The sequence below is a fragment of the Kogia breviceps genome, chromosome 1 (genome assembly GCF_026419965.1).
Source record: "Kogia breviceps isolate mKogBre1 chromosome 1, mKogBre1 haplotype 1, whole genome shotgun sequence".
NCBI lineage: Eukaryota > Metazoa > Chordata > Mammalia > Artiodactyla > Physeteridae > Kogia > Kogia breviceps.
Window position 1 is genome coordinate 198,304,934 of NC_081310.1, and position 25,383 is coordinate 198,330,316.

Sequence of the window (25,383 nt, forward strand, 5' to 3'; positions counted from 1 at the left end):
AAGTGGACCTCTGCTTACTCTCAGAAAAGCTCCCCAAAGCTTTCGGGGCTCAGGCATTCCAGATTTTGTTCACTTCCGGGAGGGAAGCTTCCCTGTTGACCGGGCAGCTCCTTGTGGTTCCCGCTCCTCCCTCTCCTTGGTGAACCACTGCTTGTGAGACATCAACCTAGCTTAGCACTTCAGCGCCCGGATTCCCTCCTCTTCTCTACCCTCCCTCCCCCCCGCCAAGAAAAGAGTCTGGATTAGGCTTGTCTTCTGTGTGCTGCCCACACTCGCCCCCTTGTTTTTTTATTTTTATTTTATTTATTTATTTATTTTTTGCGGTACGCGGGCCTCTCGCTGTTGTGGCCTCTCCCCTTGCGGAGCACAGGCTCCGGACGCGCAGGCTCAGCGGCCATGGCTCACGGGCCCAGCCGCTCCGCGGCATGTGGGATCTTCCCGGACCGGGGCACGAACCCGTGTCCCCTGCATCGGCAGGCAGACTCTCAACCACTGCGCCACCAGGGAAGCCCTCACCCCCTTGTTATTTTAAATTTTATTTTATTATTTTTTTTATACAGCAGGTTCTTATTAGTCTATTTTATACATATTAGTGTGTATACGTCAATCCCAATCGCCCAATTCATCCCACCATCCCCCACCCACCCCTGCTTTCCCCCCTTGGTGTCCATATGTTTGTTCTCTACATCTGTGTTTCTATTTCTGCCTTGCAAACAGGTTCATCTGTACCACTTTTCTAGATTCCACATATATGTGTTAATGTACGATATTTGTTTTTCTCTTTCTGACTTACTTCACTCTGTATGATGGTCTCTGGGTCCATCCACGTCTCTACAAGTGACCCAATTTCGTTCCTTTTTATGGCTGAGTAATATTCCATTGTATATGTGTACCACGCCTTCTCTATCATTTCGTCTGTTGATGGGCATTTAGGTTGCTTCCATGACCTGACTGTTGTAAACAGTGCTGCGGTGAACATTGGGGTGCATGTGTCTTTTTGAATTATGGTTTTCTCTGGGTACATGCCCAGTAGTGGGATTGCTGGATCATATGGTAGTTCTATTTTTAGTTTTTTAAGGAACCTCCATACTGTTCTCCATAGTGGCTGTATCAATTTACATTCCTACTGGCAGTGCAAGAGGGTTCCCTTTCCTCCACACCCTCTCCAGCATTTATTGTTTGTAGGTTTTCTGATGATGCCCATTCTAACCGATGTGAGGTGATACCTCATTGTAGTTTTGGTTTGCATTTCTCTGATAATAGTGATGTTGAGCAGCTTTTCACGTGCCTCTTGGCCATCTGTATGTCTTTGGAAAAATGTCTATTTAGGTCTTCTGCCCATTTTTGGATTGGGTTGTTTGTTTTTTTAATATTGAGCTGCATGAGCTCTTTATCTATTTTGGAGATTAATCATTTGTCTGTTGATTCGTTTGCAAATATTTTCTCCCATTCTGAGGGTTGTCTTTTCATCTTGTTTATTGTTTCCTTTGCTGTGCAAAAGCTTTTAAGTTTCATTAGGTCCCATTTGTTTATTTTTGTTTTTATTTCCAATACTCTAGGAGGTGGGTCCAAAAAGATCTTGCTGCAATTTATGTCAGAGGGTGTCCCTCCTATGTTTTCCTCTAAGAATTTTATAGTATCTGGTCTTACATTTAGGTCTTTAATCCATTTTGAGTTTATTTTTGTGTATGGTGTTAGGGAGTGTTCTAATTTCATTCTTTTACATGTAGCTGTCCAGTTTTCCCAGCACCACTTATTGAAGAGACCGTCTTTTCTCCATTGTATATCCTTGCCTCCGTTTGTCATAGATTAGTTGAGCATAGGTGCGTGAGTTTATCTCTGGACTTTCTATCCAATTCCATTGATCTATATTTCTGTTTTTGTGCCAGTACCATATTGTCTTCATTACTGTAGCTTTGTAGTATAGTCTGAAGTCAGGGAGTCTGATTCCTCCAGCTCCATGTTTTTTCCCTCAAGATTGCTTTGGCTATTTGGAGTCCTTTGTGTCTCCATACACATTTTTTTTTTTTTTTTTTTTTTTTTTTTTTTTTTTTTTTTTTTTTTTTTTTTTTTTTTGCGGTATGCGGGCCTCTCACTGTTGTGGCCTCTCCCGTTGCGGAGCACAGGCTCCGGACGCACAGGCCCAGCGGCCATGGCTCACGGGCTCAGTTGCGCCGCGGCATGTGGGATCTTCCCGGACCAGGGCACGAACCCGTGTCTCCTGCATCGGCAGGCGGATTCTCAACCACTGCGCCACCAGGGAAGCCCTCCATACACATTTTAAGATTTTTTTTCTAGTTCTGTAAAAAATGCCATTGGTAATTTGATAGGGAATGCACTGAATCTGTAGATTGCTTTGGGTAGCATAGTCATTTTCACAATATTGATTCTTCCAATCCAAGAGCATGGTATATCTCTCTATCTGTTTGTGTCATCTTTGATTTCTTTCATCAGTGTTTTATAGTTTTCTGAGTACAGGTCTTTTACCTCCTTAGGTAGGTTTATTCCTAGCTATTTTATTCTTTTTGTTGCAATGTTGAATGGGATTGTTTCCTTAATTTCTGTTTCTGATATTTCATTGTTAGTGTAAGGGATGCAAGAGACTTCTGTGCATTAATATTGTATCCTGCAACTTTACCAAATTCATTGATTGGCTCTAGTAGTTTTCTGGTGGCACCTTTAGGATTATCTATGTATAGTGTCATGTCATCTGCAAACAGTGACAGTTTTACTTCTTCTTTTCTAATTTGTATTCCTTTCATTTCTTTTTCTTCTCTGATTGCCGTGACTAGGACTTCCAATATTATGTTGAATAATAGTGACGAAAGTGGACATCCTTGTCATGTTCCTGATCTTAGATAAATGCTTTCAGTTTGTCACCATTGAGAGTGATGTTTGCTATGGGTTTGTCATATATGGCCTTTATTATGTTGAGGTAGTTTCCCTCTATGCCCACTTTCTGGAGAGTTTTTATCATAAATGGGTGTTGAATTTTGTCAAAAGCTTTTTCTGCATCTTTTGAGATGATCATATGGTTTTTATTCTTCAGTTTGTTAATATGGTGTATCACATTGATTGATTTGAGTATATTGAAGAATCCTTGCATCCCTGGGATAAATCCCACTTGATCGTGGTGTATGATCCTTTTAATGTGCTGTTGGATTCTGTTTGCTAGTATTTTGTTTGGAATTTTTGCATCTGTATTCATCAGTGATATTAGTCTGTAATTTTCTTTTTTTGTAGTATCTTTGTCTGGTTTTGGTATCAGGGTGATGGTGGCCTCGTAGAATGAGTTTGGGAGTGTTCCTTCTTCTGCGATTTTTTGGAAGAGTTTGAGAAGGATAGGTGTTAGCTCTTCTGTAAATGTTTGATAGAATTCACCTGTGAAGCCATCGGGTCCTAGACTTTTGTTTGTTGGAAGATTTTTAATCACTGTTTCAATTTTATTACTTGTGATTGGTCTGTTCATATTTTCTATTTCTACCTGGTTCAGTCTTGGAAGGTTGTACCTTTCTGAGAATTTGTCCATTTCTTCCAGGTTGTCCATTTTATTGGCATAGAGTTGCTTGTACTAGTCTCCTATGATGCTCTGTATTTCTTTGGTGTCCATTGTAACTTCTTTTTCATTTCTAATTTTATTGATTTGAGTCCTCTCCCTCTTTTTCTTGATGAATCTGGCTAAAGTTTTATCAATTTTGTATACCTTCTCAAAGAACCATGTTTTAATTTTATTGATCTTTGCTATTGTTTTCTTTGTTTCTATTTCATTTATTTCTGCTCTGATCTTCATGATTTCTTTCCTTCTACCAACTTTGGCTTTTGTTTGGTCTTTCTGTAGTTCCTTTGGGCGTAAGGTTAGATTGTTTGAGATTTTTTTCTTGTTTCTTCAGGTAGGATTGTATTGCTATAAGCTTCCCTCTTAGAACTGCTTTTGCTGCATCTCACAGTCGTGTTTTCGTTGTCATTTGTCTCTAGGTATTTTTTGATTTTCTCTTTGATTTCTTCAGCGATCTCTTGGTTATTTAGTAGTGTATTGTTTAGCCTCCATGTGTTTGTGTTTTTTACGTTTTTATCCCTGTAATTCATTTCTCATCTCATAGTGTTGTGGTCGTAAAAGATGCCCGATACAATTTCAATTTTCTTAAATTATCTGAGGCTTGATTTGTGACCCAAGATGTGATTTATTCTGGAGAATGTTCTGTGTGCACTTGAGAAGAAAGTGTAATCTGCTTTTTTCGGATGGAATGTCCTATAAATATAACTTAAATCTGTTTGGTCTGTTTTGTCATTTAAAGCTCATGTTTCCTTATTAATTTTCTGTCTGGATGATCTGTCCATTGGTGTAAGTGAGGTGTTAAAGTCCCCTACTATTATTGTGTTACCATCAATTTCCTCTTTTATAGCTGTTAGCATTTGCCTTATGTATTGAGGTACTCCTATGTTGGGTGCATATATATTTATAATTGTTATATCTTCTTCTTGGATTGATCCCTTGATCATTATGTAGTGTCCTTCCTTGTCTCTTGTAACATACTGTATTTTAAAGTCTATTTTATCTGATATGAATATTGCTACTCCAGCTTTCTTTTGATTTCCATTTGCATGGAATATCTTTATCCATCCCCTCACTTTCAATCTGTATCTGTCCCTAGGTCTGAAGTGTGTCTTATAGACAACATATATATGGGTCTTATTTTTGTATCCATTCAGTGAGCCTGTGTCTTTTGGTTGGAGCATTTAATCCATTGACATTTAAGGTAATTATCGATATGTATGTTCCTATTACATTTTCTTACTTGTTTTGGGTTTGTTCTTGTAGGTCTTTTTCTTCTCTTGTGTTTCCCACTTAGAGAAGTTCCTTTGGCATTTGTTGTAGAGCTGGTTTGGTGGTGCTGAATTCTCTTAGCTTTTGCTTTTCTGAAAAGCTTTTTTTTTTTTTTTTTTTTTTTTTTTGCGGTACGCGGGCCTCTCACCGTCGCGGCCTCTCCTGTTGCGGAGCACAGGCTCCGGACGCGCAGGCTCAGCAGCCATGGCCCACGGGCCCAGCCGCTCCGCGGCATGTGGGATCCTCCCGGACCGGGGCACGAACCCGTGACCCCTGCATCGGCAGGCAGACTCTCAACCACTGCACCACCAGGGAAGCCCCTGAAAAGCTTTTGATTGCTCTGTCGAATCTGATTGAGATATTACCGGGTAGAGTAATCTTGGTTGTAGGTTCTTCCCTTTCATCACTTTAAGTATATCATGCCACTCCCTTCTGGCTTGTAGAGTTTCTGCTGAGAAATCAGCTGCTAACCTTATGGGAGTTGCCTTGTGTATTATGTGTAGTTTTTCCCTTGTTGCTTTCAATAATTTTTCTTTGTCTTTAATTTTTGTCAGTTTGGTTACTATGTGTCTCGGCGTGTTTCTCCTTGGGTTTATCCTGCCCGGGACTCCTTGTGCTTCCTTGACTTGGGCGGCTATTTCCTTTCCTATGTTAAGGAAGTTTTCGACTATAATCTCTTCAAATATTTTCTCAGTTCCTTTCTCTCTCTCTTCTCCTTCTGAGATCCCTGTAATGCAAATGTTGGTACATTTAATGTTGTCCCAGAGGTCTCTTAGGCTGTCTTCATTTCTTTTCATTCTTTTTACTTTATTCTGTTCCACAACAGTCAATTCCACCATTCTGTCTTCCAGTTCACTATCTGTTCTTCTGCCTCAGTTATTCTGCTATTGATTCCTTCTAGTGTATTTTTCATTTCACTTATTGTATTGTTCATCTCTGTTTGTCTGTTCTTTAATTCTTCTAGGTCTTTGTTAAACATTTCTTGCATCTTCTCGATCTTTGCCTCCATTCTTTTTCCGAGGTCCTGGATCATCTTCACTATCATTATTCTGAATTCTTTTTCTGGAAGGTTGCCTGTCTCCACTTCACTTAGTTGTTTTTCTGGGGTTTTATCTTGTTCCTTCATCTGGTACATAGCCTTCTGCCTTTTCATCTTGTCTGTCTTTCTGTGAATGTGTTTTTTGTTCCGCAGGCTCCAGGATTGTAGTTCTCCGTGCTTCTGCTGTCTGCCCTCTGGTGGAAGAGGCTATCTAAGAGGCTTGTGCAAGTTCCCTGATGGGAGGGACTGGAGGTGGGTAGAGCTGGGTGTTGCTCTGGTGGGCAGAGCTCAGTAGAACTTTAATCCGCTTGTCTGCTGATGGGTGGGGCTGGGTTCCCTCCCTGTTGGTTGTTTGGCTTGAGGTGACCCAGCACTGGAGGCTATTGGTGGGGCTAATGGTGGACTCCAGGAGGGCTCTCGCCAAGGAGTACTTCCCAGAACTCCTGCTGCCAGTGTCCTTGTCCCCACAGTGAGCCACAGCCACCCCCCACCTCTGCAGGAGACCCTCCAACACTAGCAGGTGGGTCTGGTTCAGTCTCCTGTGGGGTCACTGCTCCTTCCCCTTGGTCCCTATGTGCACACTACTTGGTGTGTGCCCTCCAAGAGTGGAGCCTCTGTTTCCCTCAGTCCTGTCGAAGTCCTGCAATCAAATCCCACGAGCCTTCAAAGTCTGATCCTCTAGGAATTCATCCTCCTGTTGCCGGACCCCCAGGTTGGGAAGTGTGACATGGGGCTCAGAACCTTCACTCCAGTGGGTGGACTTCTGTGGTATAACTGTTCTCCAGTTTGTGAGTCACGCACCCAGCGGTTATGGGATTTGATTTTACTGTGATTGTGCCCCTCCTACCGTCTCATTGTGACTTCTCCTTTGTCTTTGGATGTGGGGTATCTTTTCTGGTGAGTTCCAGCGTCTTCCTGTGATGACTGTTCAGCAGCAGTGAGTTGTGATTCTGGTGTTCTCTCGAGAGGGAGTGAGCGCACGTCCTACGCCGCCATCTTGAACCAATCTCCACCCCCTTGTTTTTGTCCCACTGGATATTTAGATTCTAGGGCATTTGACAGTCTGCTTCATGGTGTGTGTACTGGGACAGAACAAGTGCTTGGTGAATATTTGTTGACTGGGTCTGCAGAAGCAAAGACCTCAGGGGAACTTTACAGCCGCTCCTTTCGTAGATGCGAAACAGATGCCTGGAGGGCAATAGACTTTCCAGAAGTCTGAGAGGAGAGCGGTCAGCCCGGTCCTGGGCCAGTGCCCTCTCTTTGCCCTCAGAGCCTCTGCTGGCCTTCGTGGGCAGAGGGCCGGCATGGCTATGATGGCTTTGATGTGAGTGTGACTGGCTGTGTGCTTTCAGACTGGCTGTTTAACCTCTGAGCTTCACTTTGCACATCTGTGAGATGGGGACCGTAGCGGTGCTTACCTTACGGAGATGTTGAAATAATGAACATGAAGATGTTTGTGAGTGCCTGGCCCTCGATAAGGATTCAGTGAAAGCTGGTGCATTTTCTTTATTTCCCCTCTGGAGAGCCCACTGTACCCTCCTCTTGGGCTCAAAGCATGGGACCCTCCCAGTTTTCCCTCTTTTGTTCCTCGAGCCCCAAAGGCCCCCCTGCCCTTCCTCCGCAGCCTTCTTAATTCCTCCACAGCATAACTTAATGGTTTTACTGAATCACTAAAAACGTTTTCACTGAGGGCCTAGTCCTGACCTCATGGAGCTCAGTCCTGCGGGACAGCCGGGACCGCGTAGCCTGGTGGAGCCTGGTGGAGAGGGGTACCTTCTGCGACAGGGTCCTGTGTGGCAGTTGGAGGTGCTCTCCCGGTCTGACTTCTCAAGGAAGAGGAGGAATCTCCCCGGGGTGTGCGCGTGATGGGCTGGGGGGTGGCACGGGCGTGGTGTCTGGGAGGAACTGAAGCACGGGCGGCGCGGAGTGGACAGGAGTGAGGGCTGGCTGAGAGCCGTTCTGGGGGTGGGGGCGAGGGAAGGCAAGAGCTCTGCGTGTCCTAGAGCCCCTGGGACCGTCTGGGCTCCCACCCCCTGGAGCCTGTGTCTCAGGAGTCACCTCCCTTCCATCACGCCGTCTAGGAATGTTGCTGCCTGCTCGCACCTGCCCGTCTCAGTTCTTTGATTTTGGGCGGCCTGCCTTTCCGAGTAGCCGCCTCCTGTGCCGGTGCATCTCCTGCTGGCGCTGCCTGGGGCTCCCTGTTGCGCGTCCCCTGCCCGGACGGCGTAGTAGGAGGGCTCCGCAGCGGCTCCCCGCCAGGTGCGGTGCAGGGAAGTGCGGGGAGGTGCTGGCTCGGGAATCTGGGGCACGGGAGCAAAGTGTGGAGCGCCCCTGCGAAGGAGGCTGCGTCCTGGGCTCGGGAAACACCGCAGGGCAGGGGGTGGGGCTGGCGGGGCCCCTTCCACAGGGCCCCCTGCCGCGTGTGCTTTGCTTATGCTCCCGAGGTAGGAAGGGCTTCCCTGCAGATATGCACTCGCTTTCCAAGAATAAACCTCCCAACTTTATACCTAATGTCAAGGAGAAAAGCACATTTTCCTGAAAAACAAATGTTTGGGAGTCCAGTTTACTGAAACTTAAATTTCATGATTGAATTTGATGAGTCCTGATGGACAGCCTGGTACCAAGGCCACAGGACAGCAGGTTCCCTTCTGCAAGCCGTGGGCCAGCGAGCAGATCAGTACAGGGCAGGGGACAAGTGCTCAGAGGCCTGCTGGGTGTTGGTCAGACCCCTTCTGCTTACAGGTCACGGACACCTGTACGCGTTCCCGTGGCTTCTGTAACGAATTACCACAAACCATTTATCTTCTTTCAGTTCTGAAGGTTTGCAGTCCGAAATCAGTCTCACTGGGATAAAGGCAAGGTGCGGGCAGGGCTGTGATCCTTCTGGAGGCTCTAGGGAGAATCGGTTTCCTCGCTTTCTGCAGCTTCTAGAGGCGCCTGCATTCCTTGGCTTGTGGCCCCTCCCTCCGTCTTCACGTCTCTCCCGCTTCTGCCTCGCCTGGCCTTTTCTCTGACCCCCCTGCCTCTGTCTCATCAGGACCCTTGTGACGCTATCAGGCCCACCTGCGTAATCCGGGTACTCTCCCCATCGCATGGTCTTTAACCTGGTCACACCCACAAAGTCCCCTTTGCCACGTGAAGTCCAATATTCACAGGTTCTGAGGATTAGGATGGGGACGGCTTGGGGGGCCATTATTTAGCTGCCACAGGCCTCCACAGGCCTTTACGACTCCCGTAACTCAGCTCCGGTCGGGGTGGGGCTGCCTTCCATCAGGCTCTCTCCACCTGGAGGTCTGGGTCCTGCCGGCAGGGCCGTCCTCGCCACCCTCCATCTCCACCAGCCTCCCCTGGGCTGGCCTCTTACCTTAGGGCTCTCCCTGGGGTTGCAGGGTGGCCCCTGGGGCTCCAGGCCGGCCTGGGCAGCTCCTGGCCTGGGGGAGAGACAGCCTGTCCAGAGGGCGGCGTGGCTGGAGTCCCAGGGAAGACACACCCCGTGTGCGTCATGGGTTCATTTCTGAGACGGTCGCTGAAGCCCTCTGGCCGGAACTGGGGAGGGTCGTGCCACAAAACAAGGGATACTGAGCAGACAAATATAACCTACAAAGGAGAAAAACCCCAAACTAACCAAAGTGCGCGCCTTCCTGTTCATACGGTAGCAGTCTGGATCTGGAGGCTGAGGGGTGTGCCCAGCCGAGGGGGTGCCGGGCGGGAGAGGCATTCCAGTGGGGGGCGGGGCCCCGCCTTGAGGCCCACAGGGTGTGGGAGAGCATCTGGGGGGGGGGGCGGTCACATCCGTGCCTCCCAGACCCCCCGCATTCCCAGCACAGCCTGTGAGCATGGAGGGTGGGCCGGCTGCCCGAAGCCTCGAATTTTGGCTCCCCGTAGAACAGCCCTTTTCCAGCTTTTGAGTGTCAGATCCCTTTATGCTCTAAAAAATGATTGAGGACTCCAAATAACTTTAAAACTTGAGTGATCTCTACCAATATTTATTATTGAGAAGTAGCTACAGTGTTATTAATTCATTTAAAAACAGTAGACCTGTTACACGTTAACATAAAGGTGTATTTTTTTAACGAGAGCCAATTGTGTTTTCTGAAACAAAACATTAGCAAGAGCCGTGGGGTTGCTTTGCTTGTTTGCGAATCCCTTTGACATCCGGCTGACACGCTGCTGAGGACCGCTTGGTCTGCTACGGGCTCCTCTGTTGTGATGGGTCATTTCGGCTGAAGTATTTGAAGGAAATCCAGCCTCACCCAGGTAACGGAGGAGGCCCTTAGAGAACAGTGGATATTCTGCTTTGGGGCCGTACCCAGATCCACAAGTGGTTGTCTCTCAAGGGTTCCTCGCCTACGGAGTTTGACACCCTGTTCGTGAGCTTTCGCAGTGTTGCGTGAAAACCCTCTGGTCTGCCTCGTGCTTTGGGTGGATCTTTCATCCATGCAGAATTTTAATATCATCGTGCTTGTTCACTCGGAAAATACTGCTTCTGAGTTAGGCAGATCTTCCAGATGTTGACACATCTAATCACACAACTTCAAAAGCTCACTTTCGTTACCGGCAGTACCCATCTCGTCAGGAAAGTCTTTAAGGAAGTATGCAGCTGTCAGGCTCACAGTGGAGGGTACAGATTTTCCCAATTCTGCATTTTGCCTGAAAGCTCAATGTTTTTGACGGGCTTTCCTCGCAGCGGCAGGTTCATTTTGTTCACGTTTGAGAGATTGTCTGCAAAGCATCCAAGTCTGAAAGACCATGGGTTGTCTCTGAGCCGTTCCTTTAGTAAGAATGGTGTTGCTGAGTGAAAAGAAGGAGCTAGTTCAGCTCGCAGCCCAGCGATCACGCCCGGCTTACCCTGGGGTGACCGTTGTCTTTCATCTGGCAGCAGAAGTGCTCCTCGTGTATTTCCCATTTCATCACAGAATGTTAAAAGCGCGCATCCTCAAGGGTCAAGACGTCCTAAAATCCATACTTTTCACAGCTTCCCCAGGGACATTCTTAGGCGAAGCCGTTGTACTCTGTGCCGTGAGAGGTGAAAAGCACAGGATGGCTCGCGGGGTGTGGTGCCGTTTGCCTCGGGGCGTAATGAGGCCCCAGCAGCTTCACCCACCATTGCCTTGGCGCCACCGGCGCCAATGCCAGCCCAGTGAAAGAGGCAAGTGGCACGTCTGGAGGTTCTGAAAATAGCTTTGACCCTGTGGAGCCCTTGACCACGTCGAGCAACCTCCGGGGTTTGGGAACCACATTCAGAAAACTGCTGACTTAGCAGATCAAACCCCATGCCTTCTTGCTTGCCATTTTAGCATATGGAATACGGCCTCCGTTCAAGGCCAAGAGCTTAAGATTCTGTGTCAGCTGAAGACAGTCTCTCGAGAAGGTTCAGATCCCTGTCTGCTGGAAGGCAGGTGACGTCCTTATTGAGCCGGGTTGCCAAGACACCCAGAGCACTCACAACCTGCCCCCACCTGGCTTCACCAGCAACACTGCGTGTAGCTCAGCTGTCGCGGGTGCCGGACTTCAGGGTCCCCTTGAGCCAGGGCTCCCGTGATGACATCTGGACCCGTTGGCCTTGCTCTTGCTCTTGCTCTGCCTACCTTTTTGTACGTGTCTCAAGGTAGCTGCTCCTGTGGTGCCCTGGGCAGCTTCAGGCTGATGACCTCTCTGCTCCGAAGGCCCCAGAAAAGAGTGTTTCCTTCTCCTGACAGAACCAGCAGAAGCTCTGAGATCACATCTCGTTGACTCTGAGTGGGTCATGTGCCCCAGGCCGCTCTAAGACAGCCCTGGTTCCCGAGGTCTGGTGCCCTTGTGCAGGGCTCGACCTCCACAGCTGGGCAGAGCACGTGCCGGTCCCTGAACCAGTCACTGAGGCCGGGATAGGTGTGCTCTGGTTGGCCAGGGGAAGGTGGCGAGGGCGCCAGTCTGCTGCACTGGGGGGCGAGAGGGTGGGATGGCAGAGGGTGGGTTGCAGGGCTGGCGGTCTCCCTGGGGTTCCCGGGAGGTAGGAAACTTTCAGGACTGCTCGAACTGCTCTAAGAGCCTCGTAACTCTTTTCTTTATTTGAACATGAATATGCTGCAGGTAGTCCTCGAGGCCCCCAGCGACCCTCAGGCCGGCAGAATGCATGACTGGCACAGGATCTTTGACCAGAACCTGCTGGTCCCTCCCCACACACAGAGAGCGCGCCAGCCTCGAAAGGAATCGATGGCATTTCAGTGTGTCCTGAAGTGGCTTGACGGCCCGCTGATGAAGCAGGTAAGGAAATTGGTTCTCTACTGTCAAACGCACGCTGTCACTGCCCTCACCTGAGACGGTATGGATTTTCACGTGTTTATTTGAGTCTTGCACTGAACCCATCGCCCCGGGCGTTGGCAGTACTCGGAGGTAAAGTGGTCCATCAGCAAAGAGGATTTGTGATTCAGCGACTCGGTCAGCACTTTGGACCCTGGCTAAAGACTTCTTTTTGCCTACAATCTAAAAACCCAGGTAATTTGATTTCCTGGGTTATTTCCTGGCCGGGTTGTTTGCAAGAGGTGGCCTTGTGCACGGCTCAGCATGGCCTGCTTTCGGCCTGGCAGTTAGAATAGGAGGGGCGGAGCTCTGGGCATCCTGGGAGATGTGCCTGGGAGGTGCCACCGCCTTTGCACATTCAGGCCCTTGCTCTGCGGCTCTGCGTCCCCCTGTGCCCTCCAGCTGCCAGGGAACCTGCCGGAGAAGCTGGCGCTTCTGTGCCTCCTCAGACCACCCACAGGACTGGATGGTCCTAGGGAGGCCCAGTGTCCTGGGGGGACGCCCAGGAAGGATCCGGCCCTGCCAGTGTGCGCATGTGGCTTGGCAAGACTGTATCTTCTTCCTCTGCGGCTGGCAGCGTCATTCTCCAGGCACTCAAAGCTGTCGGAGCACTGGGTCTGTTATTAAATCGCTCACGCCCATCCTGCATCGTCACTTCAAACCCTTTGAGTGAGTGCCTGCTGTGTGCTTGCCACGGTGGTAGGTACTGTGGCGATTACCGCTCTTACTACTTTACTTCTTAGTGCTTTGCTTGTATTAGTGCACTGCATCCTCACGACAACCCCAAGATGTAGGTAGCATCCTTGCCCCTGTTGTACAGAAGAGGAGGCAGCCCGAGAGAGGTGACCGGGGTTGCCCAGGGTGACACAGCTCCAGCCGGCCAGCTGGGACTCCAACCCGGGAGACCGGCTCCAGCAGTCCTGGCCTTCCAGGAGCTCACAAGATAGTGGACAGCAGTTTCCTCTTTCTTAGGAATGTTGCAAAGGAGATTTTATTTATTTCCCCATTTTACTTTATTAATTCACTTTAATTCGTTTTTGAGAAGGTAATTCCCATAGTTCAAAATTCACAAGGGCACACAGGGAAAGTGTATTGTTCCCATGAAGTCCTCAAGGCACCCAGTGTCCCACCCGAGATACAGCCAGTGTTAACCTGTTTTCTGTACAACTTTCTGGAAATTCTAAGCAAATACAACAAATAAATACAGTTGTATGTATTTTTCCTTTTTTTTTTTTACACAAATGATAGCTGATATTCTGTTCTATATCTTAAAAAATATTCTTAACAATATGTGTTCTAGGTTGTTCATGTCATTCCATGAAGAATTTCTGACTTTTTCTTAAGACAGCATAGCTTTTCCTGTGTGGATGACCCATCATCCATTCATTAGGCCCTTGCTGATGACCGGCTGGACTCCCTCCAGGGGTTTTTGCTTTTACAGACATTGCTACAATGCGTAACCTCATTGACATCATTTAAAAAAGTGCACACATATGTCTGTGGAATGATTCCTACAAGTGGATTCGTGATCTCGAGTCACACATTAAAAGTTTTCATTTAAAACCCAATTATAAGTTGTGTATAAAAAAAATCACACTGTAAACCTAAAGTGTATGTCTTCAAACCATATGTATGAAAGGAAAAGGATGGACAAAAGGCCGTGTAAACACTAAGCATAAGAAAGCTTTGTGGCTATACTAATATCAGACGAAGTAGAGTTCAAGGCGAAGCATATTTCTAGAGATAAAGGGACATTTCCTAGTGGTGATGGTAATCAGGAAGGCGTGACGGTCCTAAATGTGTATGCACCTACGTCGGGAGCCCCCAGAGGCACCCCCCAGGTTCGGTGATGCACTAGGAGGAAGACTTGACGTGACTCAGCACACAGTCATCCTCAAAGGAGAGATTTATTTCAGTGAAAAATTACCGAGTAAGATCAGCCAAGGGAAGGGCACATGGGGGGAAGCGGGTGTGAGCTTCCAGGGTCGTCTGCCATGGGAATCCCACAGGACACACTTTGTTGCCTCAGCAACAGGCTGTGACAACACCTGTGAAATGCTGCCAACCAAGGAAGCTCGTTAGAGACTCAGTGCCCACAGGCTCTAAAAAACCTCGGGGCTTCTTGGGAACTGGTCGTGTAGACACCCTCTGCCTAGCACGTACCAAGATTCCAGAGTCCCAGAAGGAAAGTAGGTGTTCAGCATAAATCACTCTGTACAGGCAGTTTAGGTACCAGGAGCCATTCTTTTTTTTTTTTGTGGTACGCGGGCCTCTCACTGTTGTGGCCTCTCCCTTTGCGGAGCACAGGCTCTGGACGCGCAGGCTCAGCGGCCATGGCTCACGGGCCCAGCTGCTCCACGGCATGTGGGATCTTCCCGGACCGGGGCATGAACCCGTGTCCCCTGCATCGGCAGGCGGATTCTCAACCACTGCGCCACCAGGGAAGCCCCCAGGAGCCATTCTTATTCATTAGGGTGGTGGGGAACCCCACGTTCCCAGACTCTAGCCAAGGGCCAGGCTTGTAAGCCAGCCTTTCAAAGCATAACTGGCCTGCTGTGATAACTCTTTTGTGCCCGGCACCCAATAACACGGCTTCCAAATCCATGAAGCAAAATTTGTAGAACTAAAGGGAACTACACTTAGGTTCACCTTCATAATTGGAGACTTTTCACTCTCTCTCAATAATTGTTAGAACAAATAGACCACCCCCCTCAAAAAAAATCATAAGGATTTGGAAGATCTGAACACCACCACCAACCACCTTGACCGAATTGTCACCTCTAAAACACTACACACCTGACAAATAAAATACACATTCTTCTCAAGTGCATGCGGAACATTTATGGAGATAGATAATATGCTTGGTCGTAAAAGTAAGTCTCAAGAAATTTAAAAGGATTGAAATTACAAAGAATATGTTCACTGACTAATATGTTATTAAATTAGAAATCAATAACAATGAGATACCTAGAAAATCCCCAAATGGTAGAAAATTAAACAGCACACTGCTAACTAACCCTTGGGTCGGAGAAGAATTCAGAGAGAGGGCTTCCCTGGTGGCACAGTGGTTAGGAATCTGCCTGCCCATGCAGGGGAAACGGGTTCGAGCCCTGGTCTGGGAAGATCCCACATGCTGCGGAGTAGCTAAGCCCACACGTCACAACTACTGAAGTCTGTGTGCCTAGAGCCCATGCTCCGCAACAAGAGGAGCCACCTCAATGAGATGCCCATGTGCTGCAACTAAGAGTATCCCCCGCTGCCGCAACTAGAGAAAGCCCGCGCAGCGACGAAGACCCAATGCAGCCAAAAAATAAAATAAAATAATAAAATAAATAAATTTGTAAAAAAAAAAGAATTCAGAGAGAAATTAGAAAATAATTTGAACTGAATAATGTAAGAATATATCAAAATTTGTGGGATGCAGTTAATGCAGTCCTTTGAGGGACACTTATAGCTTTATATGACTACTTTAGAAAAGAAGAAAGGTACAGGCATACCTCATTTTATTGTGCTTTATTTCACTGTGCTTTGCGGATATTGTATTTTTTACAAATTGAAGGTTTGTGATGGCCCTGCATGGAGCAAGTCTATCAGTGCCATTTTAACAGCATTTGCTCACTTCATGTCCTTGTGTCCCATTTTGGTAATTCTTGCAATATTTCAGACTTTTTCATTATTATTATATGTGTTATGGTAATCTGTCATCAGTGATCTTTGATATTACTACTATGACTCACTGAAGGCTCAGATGATAGTTGGTATTTTTTAGCAATAAATTGTTTTAAAATTAAGGTATGTACATTGTTTTTTAGACATAATGCTATTGTACCCTTAATAGACTACAATATAGTGTAAACATAATTTTATATGCACTGGGAAACCAAAAACTTCATGTGACTCCCTTTATTATAATACTTGCTTTATTGCAGTCGTCTGGAACTGAACCCTCAATGTCTCCGAGGTCTGCCTGTATAAAAATCAACAACCTCTGCTTCCTCTTTAAGAATCGAGATAAAAGGAACAAATTAAAACCAAAGAAAATAAAAGAAGGAAGTAGTGAATTTCTGGGCAGAAACCAATAAAGGGCAAATAATAGAGAAAATCAGCAAAGCTAGAAGTTGGTTCTTTGAAAAGATTAATAATACTGATAAACCCAAGACTGGTCATGAGAAGAGAGAAAAAAACAGATTACCAATATTAGGAAAGAAAGAAGGAACATCACTACATATTCTGCAGACATTAAAAAGATAATCAAGGGATATTATGAATAACTTGTGTCAATAAATATAATTTAGATGAAATGGACAAATTTCTTGAAAAGCACAACTTACCAAAAGTGACACCAGAAGAAATAGAAAATCTAAATAGCCCTATATTTATTCTGTTGTTCTTTTTTCACTTAATAGCTGGGTATATTTCTATCAGGAGAAGATTTCCCTCATCAACTAGTTGGTTGCCCAGTTGTAGAGGCATGATTCTCTCTCTCTCTTTTTTTTTTTTCCCACTGTTGTGGCCTCTCCCATTGCGGAGCACAGGCTCTGGACCTGCAGGCTCAGCAGCCATGGCTCACGGGCTCAGCCGCTCCACGGCATCTGGGATCTTCCCGGACCGGGGCACAAACCCATGTCCCCTGCATCGGCAGGCGGACTCTCAACCACTGCGCCACCAGGGAAGCCCCTAGCCCTATATTTATTAAAGAAATTGAATTCATAATTAAAAAGCTTCCAGACTTAGATGACTTCACTCTTGAATTTAATAAAATATTAAAGGAAGAAATAATACCAATTCTAGAACAACTCTTAGAAAATAGAGGAGGAGGGAATGCTTCCCAGGTGCTTTTTTGAGGCCATCGTAACGCTGATACCTAAACCAGGCAAGGATGTGGCAAGAAAAGTACAGATCCGTATCTCTCATGAATGTTAGCACAAAAATCCTTAATATATTAGGGCATCAGATCCAGCAATATATAAACATGATGGGGCTTATTACAGGAATACAAAGTTGGTTTTACATACAAAAATCAGCCACTAACATTTATTTATTTATTTATTTTTTTGTGGTACGTGGGCCTCTCGCCGCTGTGGCGTCTCCCATTGTGGAGCACAGGCTCCGGACGCGCAGGCGCAGCGGCCATGGCTCACGGGCCCAGCCGCTCCGCGGCACGTGGGATCTTCCCAGACCGGGGCACGAACCCGTGTCCCCTGCATCGGCAGGCGGATTCTCAACCACTGCGCCACCAGGGAAGCCCCAGCCACTAACATTTAAAAAAAGATCAAGTAGGGAACATGTTAAAAGTTCAATTTGGATCATCTTACAAATTTGTGCAATTTTAGTTAATTTGAGAATTGATAGCTTTAGATGATAGCAGACTTCCCTGTGAAAGGTGTTGGCTGAAAATATTACATGCTTATTTTGAACTCAAGGCACTTTATTGGTCATTTTGGTATGTTTTTCTTACTATTCATTTACCTTTTTGGTTTAGTTTAATTTTACCATGAACGTTGATGACTTCAGGATGGCTATTTCAATTCAATTTGGCATTTATTGTGTGTTCAGAACTGTGCGGGGGACACAGGGGTGACCACCCCACACTCTGTCTTCATGGAGCTCTCGGTCCAGCGTGGGGAGACGGACCTAGAAACTTAGACCTGAGTCGAACTGGGTACAGGGTCGCAGAGAGGTGGAGGAGGGGATAGGGTGTGGGGTTTTGGGAAGGAGACCAAGTCGGCAGGGGAGGTCTGGGAGTCCCCAGGTCCCGGCTGGCGATCTCCCCTGAGAGAGTGGGGAGGAGGTGGAGGGGGCCGCTGGTGGTGCCCTGGGTGGTGCCCGCAGTGAGGGGAGGCCAGGCCCCCCGGGCAGGTGTGCACCCTGAGCGCCTCCCCGTGCGCACGGTCCAGGCCCCAGCCCCAGGGATGGAGCTGGAGGAGGATATTCCAGGCCCTCGTCCTCCTGGAGCGGACACTTAGGTTGGGGTGACCGACCACCAGCATGTAAACAGACAGCTGATGGACACAGGAAACAGAAAGTGGGGCTGAAGGACAGGGGCCTGGATGGCGGGGGTCAGGGAAGGCCTCCCTGGTCAGGGCCTGATGGCAGCGAGGGAGCGATCACAGCAGAGGGGGCAGCGGGGAGGGAGGGGTGTGTGGGGCGGTGCCGAGAGGGGGGGGAGGTGGGAGAGGGCCTGGGCTTGGGATCCCCCCAGACCCGTTGCATCCTCCCCACCTTCACACACGACTCCACCTCTTCCCCAGCTGCTCTGGACGGGGCACGAGCCGCCATCTTTCACTAGGGGCTGGGACTCCCCTGCCAGACCCGGGAGGCCTGGGCAGACGGGCGGCCGCCAGCCTCTCCCTCCTGCCTCTCTGGCCCTTGCACCCCGAGTCCCGCCGTCGCCAGGGTCGCGGGGCAGTTCCTTCACAGACGTCCCGAACGTGCCCACTCCTCGTCCCACCTGCGGCCCCCCGGCGCCCCCCACCCCCGCCTGCCTGGGTGACGGCAGCAGCCTCCTCCCGGCCCCTCCCCACATTCCCGTCCCCACGTGGAGCGATTTCCTTTTGCCAGCGTTACTGACATATAATTGACAAGTAACATTGCAGGATACTTGAAACGTACAGCGTGATGGCTGGGCGTCCACGTAGGTTGTGGAAGGATTCCGCCAACAACTTAACGCACCCGTCGCCTCACACTGGACCGATTTTCATGGAATCCCGAAGCAGGTGGCGTCACCCTGGTCAGGCTGTTTCCCTGGCTTCTCCTCCAATCTGGAGTAGAAACCCGGCTTCAAAGCGCGCTCTGTGAGGCGTGCGTGGGCGGCCCCTGCCCCTTCTCGGCGCCCCTTACGCGGGCCTGCGGGCGTCCTGTTCTAAAACACACCTGGGCTTTTGTTTTATTCTGGTGGGACCAGCAGAGCAGGAAACGATTGCCACTGAAAGAGGGTTTCGTCCTCGTGGCTCCCCGGCCGCACCACGCGCCGCAGGGCCGCCCGGGGAAGCAGCCGCGTCGGTTGGGAGGCAGTAGGATGCGGGGAGAGCCTGGGCGAGAGCCGGTTCTCGTGGGAAGGGACGGCGAGGCCGGGTCGGCAGATGCACACGCTTAGGACTGGCCGGTCGGAGTCATTTCAGTGGCTGCCGGGGTGGAGGGGCTGCGCCTGGCTGCCTGCTTCCGGCCCCGGGGGGATGAGGGTGGGGGGATGTTGTCACCTGGAGTGCGGGCCGGGTAGAGGGCGGGTGGGGGTACGGACTGGAAGGCAGGCCAGTTACTGTCACTAGGAATTAGCTGGCCCTGGGCGGGGCAGTCTCTCCCCATGAGGGAGGCCCCAGCGGTCAGAGCACTGAGAACGCAGGAAGTGAGAAAAGTTAGTTCGTGTCGTGACATGTGGTCGGGGTGCTTTCTTGCTGGTCCCCGAGCTCCCAGCTCTCCCGGCCCGGAGCCGCCTCCTGCCTGACCCACTCTCCCCACGCCCGCTCCTGTTTCCCGCCCCCTTAGTTCTCAGTTCAGACGTCATCTTTCAGAGCCCCTGTCCTGGCCGCCCTCCCCTCACCCACTTTCACTGGCCTTCACGTGAGCCCCAAGGATGGAGATTTTGTCTGTTTTGTTCCTATTGTGTCTCTGGTGCCTAGAACAGTGATACACGGAATAGATGCTTAAATAATGTTTACCCAATGATCACACGAGAGGAAAACAGAACTCCCGGTCCCGGGCCAGACAGTAAGAGCTGCACCCTTGCCAGCTGCACCAGTCACAAAAGCACGAAAGGCCCAGGCAGAACCTCCACTGCACTAGGTGGTGCCGCTCTGGGGAAAAGGGCTGGTCTTTTTCTTGTGTGTGTGTGTGTGTGGTACGCGGGCCTCTCACCGTCGCGGCCTCTCCCGTTGCGGAGCACAGGCTCCGGACGCGCAGGCTCAACGGCCACGGCTCACGGGGCCAGCTGCTCCGCGGCACGTGGGATCCTCCCAGACCGGGGCACGAACCCGTGTCCCCTGCATCGGCAGGTGGACTCTCAACCACTGTGCCACCAGGGAAGCCCAGGGCTGGTCTTTATAGTGTCTGGTGCCTTGTCTGTATTTGTGGCCATGACTTCTCAGTCCTCAAAGATCTGCTTTTCTTTTGCTCGTACCCCAGCGCCACCCCCAAATAACTCTGGCAAGTTGAGTTTTTAGTTTGTGGTTCTATCAGGATGTAAAGGGTAAAACAAAGCACAGAAAACCATGCAAAATAGCTTAAGCTTGAGGTAATTTTGTTAACTCACATAAAGACAAACCCATAGTTAGCATAAGCTTCAGGTGTGGCTTGATCCAGAATCTCACGTGGTGTCACCTGGACTTGTTCTTTCTTGGCTCCACGTGGCATCGTGTGTGTCTGTCTCTGCAGCTCCGGCCTCTTGTGACTCGTTGCTTCTGGGTGAGTCTCCAGCCTGTGTCTGGGCCCAGGGACTCCAGCCTGTGGTTGGCCAGGGGAGGGCCGTGTACTTGGACTCACAACCTCACCAGGACCACAGGCCATGGGAGAGGTAGTTCCCAGAAAGGAACTGAGACCTAAACTGGGGGATGGATGCTGAGTGGCCCAGTTCTCCATGGATGGTCCGTCGCCCTTGCTGGGAGGCTTGTGACCTTGAGGACCCTTCAGGGCCTCCCCTCTGTCTCCTAGGGTGCGCTGGAGGTGCTGTCGGAGGTGGGCTGCCACCTGCGAGTGTCCCTCTTTGACGTGACCTACCGGCACTTCTTCGGGAGGACGTGGAAGAGCTCGGCGAGGCCCGTGGAGCCGCTCTGCAGGCAGCCGTCCAGGATCGTCTTCAGTGAGGTGGGCAGGGCAGCAGGCGGGCGTGCGGCGCGGGCGTGCGGGGTACAGCGGACCTGGGGGCGCCGCCAGCGCATCCCAGACCCCGGGACCGCCCCTGAGCAGCAGGCCCAGCCCCCGCAAAGCTCGTCCTGGCGGCCGGCCCCTGTTTCCAGACAGAATCTTGGGCGAAGCCACACGCGCTGAGCGGTTCAGCTGGGAGTGGGGGGCACACACGAGGGGGTTTCATCACCTTCACGGAACCTTGCAGCTTTTGGAACAAAGTTAGGAAATTACCGATCTCATCTGACTCCCCTACTTTCCCTCTCCCCTTCTTTTTCTTTCGTTTTCGTTTCTTCTTCTTCTTTTGCTTTTTTAAAATGAGCAACTTGAGACCTAGGAGTAAAGTGAGTTACCCAGGTCGAAGGTAGCAGGGCCCGGAGCCATCGCCTCTGCCTGCAGACGGGGTGCTCGCGCTGGCATCAGTTGGTGACATGATTTTGCCCACGTAGCTGTGTCTGGCCGCCCCGCAGATAGGGTTTTCCATCTTTGTTCAGCTGCACCAAATTCACAAACACCCCTCCGTCGCCTGCTGTCTGCTGGCCATTGCGCTGGACGCCGGGGAGAAGATGCTGGGTGGACGGGCCTGGCGTGGTTCTCACCCTGGACAACTTCCAGGCTGCTGGGACGACACACCCAGGCAGGCGACAGAGCAGGTGCAGGTACGATAGGTCCTTGGAGGAGACCCACGGCTGCTGCCCCGAAGAAGAAGGGAGGTGTGCTGCAGGCAGTGGTGCAAGGGGACCTCTGCGAGCCGGACCCCAGGATGAGGAGGGAACCAGCCCCGGGACGAGCAGGGCGGCAGGTGCCGCAAGCAGGGCAGGCCCCGCGCGTGCCCAGGGGTGGGGGGAGGGGGGCGTGGGGAGCCGGCCGAGGGTGGGCTTGGCGGGCTGGCTGGGCAGGGCCTTCCCAGGGACACTGGGCTCTTCCTCAAGAGCGGGAGGAGTCCCAGAGGTTTTCCTTCCGGCTGCTGCTTCAAGCTGAGCCTGCAGGCAGCGGGGTCCTGCAGGGGACGGTCACGGGTATCGGGGGGGGGGGGGTCGGTGCCATGTCGGCTTTGTCCTTCCCGTGTGTACAGAGTCAGGGAAGCCCAGTAAGTGACAGTACAGTGAATAATGGAGGTGGTGGCGGTGACCATGGCCATCCTGGGGGAGCTCACCATGCGTAACCAGATGGAGCGAGCCGCCCTTTTCCGCGGGGGGCGGTCCTGGCCCAGTCGCGACTCTGCACTTGGCGGTCACCCAGCGTCGGGATGCCACGTCTCGGCGTGGATCGATCCTGACCGGTCCCCTTGCTGAACGTGCCGGAGCGGGGGACGCCGCCCCTGGAGGTCCGGAAGATTAGGTAAGGCCGTGAGTACGTGGGTCCCGCGGCCCAGGACCGCGGCTGGTGTCCAGGCTGCCAGACGGCCTGTGAGGTGCCCCTTAGAGTCTGGCCGGAGAGAAAGGCCACGTGCTGTAAACCGGGGCGCGACGGCCGGCAGCTGCTCAGGCCGCCGCCGAGTGGCCTTCACGCCTCTGACTTGGGGCGACCAAGGCCCAGGCAGGAGCGTGGTGGCCCCGACGTTGCTTCCAGGGCCGGGCTGTTCGGATTCTCTTTCTCGGGTGGACAGTCAGGCCCCGGGAAGCCCGGCGTGGTGACAGTCCCTGCGGTGACAGAGTCCTCTCCTGGGGAGTCTCCTGGGAGAGGCTGGCTCCCAGCCCCTTGGTGTGGTTTCGTCCCCTCCATCCGCCTCTGGAGGTCGGTAGGTCATCTCTCCGCCTTGGAGAGCAATCCGGCAGGTCAGAGGCCGTGAGCGACACCCGCCTTGACCGCAGCGATTGTTCTCGAGCCTTGTTTTCACCCCGGGCATCAGAGGGGCCCTGCAGGTTCCGTTTGGAAGCGCTGCCGTGTCGAGGGGGTGGTTATGCTCTGAGATAAGCACGGCAGCACTTTGCCGCCACTGGGGTCCCGAGATGAGCCCTCCCTCCGTGGCTTTCCACGTGGCTTTCCCCGTGGCAGCGGCTCTCCCAGCCTTGACAGGCCACGCGCGGAGGGCCTGCCCTGTCCCCCCACCAGCTCGGTGACTGTGAGCCCTGCCGAGTGGAGGTCGCGTCGCCAGGAAGCCTTCAGAGCTGCCGCTCTCCCTTCTGGACTCGTCCAGGCTTTAGCATCCGTGCCCGAGAGGGCTTCTCGTGTGTCCCTGCGTCCTGGGAGCTGCGGGTCTCCGGCCTTCTGAGCTCCCAGTTCAGGTCTGTCTGATCTGAGCTGTGGGAGCCGAGTGCCGCTCCATCGTTTGTGTTCTGCCGAGTGGGGCGTGGGGACGGCGCCGCGTGTTAGGGAGGCCCACGGTCCTCAGAGTTTCTGGAGGACTCCGCACCCTTCGGCCTTAGTTACCGAAGTGGAGATCGCAGCGAGGCTGGTGTGGGTGAACAGAGCGTTTCTGGTTGGGAGCTGCCGTCGGAGCCCCGGAGCTGCTCCGGGAAGAGCTGTGCGGCAGCTGCTATGCCCAAGGCGAGCAGCAGAGGCCGCTGGTGCCCCAGGAACACCGGTCCTGGTGAGCCACTCGGCAGCATCCTCCTTGCCCGGCGCCGTCCTCCCGTCCTTGACGTTCAGAGCTTAGTTAACTAAAGAGAATCCCCCTTCGCCGTGTGTGCGCGTGCCTGCGTGTGTACCTGCGTGCATACGTGTCTGTACGTGTTGACATGAAACGCGGAGCGTTCCCAAGGTGGCCTAGATTAAGCAGGAGGGACTGGTTTTGTGGTCTCATCATCCGAGCAAAGCTCTGCGTCCATGCCTATGGGAATAGAGAGAAACACAGTTTGCCCTTTTTAAAGGTGATTCTGAAATTTGGTGATGACCTTCCTCTGGCTTTACTAATTGCCTGGGATTTTCTGGTTCTGCCGATCAGCCGTGGCTTGGTGGTGATACGACGGGAGGTCGCCAGCGGCCAGTAGCGGGGGACCATCTTTGGAACTGGCGTGGCTGTCCGGCCTACGCGTGGATTCCTGAATCAGCCGCGTGGGCTCTGGGTTTTGACTGAGCTGTCACTGTAATATGCAGCCCTGAAAGAAGATGTTATTTTATTACTTTGCAAACAACGTCCTGAGGAAGGACTTGGGGAAAACAGAAGTCCTTCCTTGAGCCCGAGCTGGGTGTTTCTTTCTGCGAGTGATGAATTCCTCAGGCTGTGCTCAGATGCCCTCTTGTCCCAGCCTCTTGGCTCTGCCTGGCGGAGCCCAGGGGACCGGCTCCGGGCCTCTCAGCTCGGACTCAGAATTAGGTGCTCTCCTTCGAGGCCGCCCTCGGTGGAGAGGAATTGGCCTTCACTTGCGCTGAGACGGCTGATCATTCATTCAGCCTCTCAACAGATAATCTTTAAAAAATAATCCGGGAGCCACAGTACCGTGCCGTTCCCACACTTCCTTTCTGAGATGGACCTAATTCTCCCTTAGATTCTCTCCTTGACCAACCACGCTCAGCCTTTCAGCGACAGGCTCATTTCTCCTCCTTTGCTCGTTGTACGTGGGTGACTGGCAGGAACCCTAGTGGTTCTTCACAGGCAGCCGGAACCCAGACCAGGAGGCTGTACCTCCTGAACCCGTCTCAGCCCGAGGTGCTGCTGAAGTCACAGCTGGATCCCTGGCCTCCGAGAGACACGGGTAATCGGGCCGCCTCCTCTTCCCGTCGCCAGCCAAGAGCAAGCAGCTGCTGAACGTTCTTGTTCGTCAGAGTAACGAGAGTGAGGCGACTCCCTTTCAAAGTGGAGGCTGTCCCTAAAAAAGAAAGAAGTCATGCCATTTGCAGCCACGTGCATGGACCTGGAGATGATCCTACTGAGCGAAGTCAGTCAGGCAGAGAAAGACACATACCATACGATATCACTGATACGTGGAATCTAAAATACGACACAAGTGAACTTATCTACGAACCAGAAACAGACTCACAGACACAGAGCACAGACCTGTGGTTGCCAAGGGGGGGGATGTGGGGGACGGAAGGACTGGGAGTTTGCGGTTGGTAGGTGCAAACTGTTGTGTAGAGAATGGATAAACAGCAAGGTCCTAATGTGTAGCACAGGGAACTCTATTCTATATCCTGTGATAAACCATAATGGAAAAGGATATAGAAAAGAATGTGTATATATGTATAACGGAATCACTTTGCTGTACAGCAGAAATACAACATTGTAAATCAACTCGACTTCAATAAAATTAAAAAAAAAAAGTGGAGGCTGTCAAGGAGTGTCGGCGTGTCCAAACGAAACTCTGGGAGGCTGCGCCGTGCCTCGGTTAACCTCCGGGTTCTTGAACGTGCCTTTGCCCTCTCCTCACACCTCTCACATGTTCCAAGAGCTGCTCCTGTGGTAAACAATCTGCAAAGCAGGAATCCAGTCTCACTGCCGGGCCTCGTCTCTGCGGAG

At 51.0% G+C, this 25,383-nt stretch overlaps 1 protein-coding gene across 2 annotated transcripts in view; it reads left to right on the forward strand.

Annotated features, from left to right (window-relative positions):
* Nucleotides 1-25,383, forward strand: part of NPHP4 (nephrocystin 4) — a 142,669-nt gene that overhangs the window by 1,313 nt on the left and 115,973 nt on the right. For both annotated transcript variants that reach the window (XM_067018657.1, XM_059039299.2), the window contains exons 2-3: nt 11,937-12,110; nt 20,793-20,945. In XM_067018657.1, the coding sequence (XP_066874758.1) occupies nt 11,976-12,110; nt 20,793-20,945 (288 nt within the window). In that variant the 5' untranslated portion in view covers nt 11,937-11,975. The remainder of the gene's footprint in view (nt 1-11,936; nt 12,111-20,792; nt 20,946-25,383) is intronic.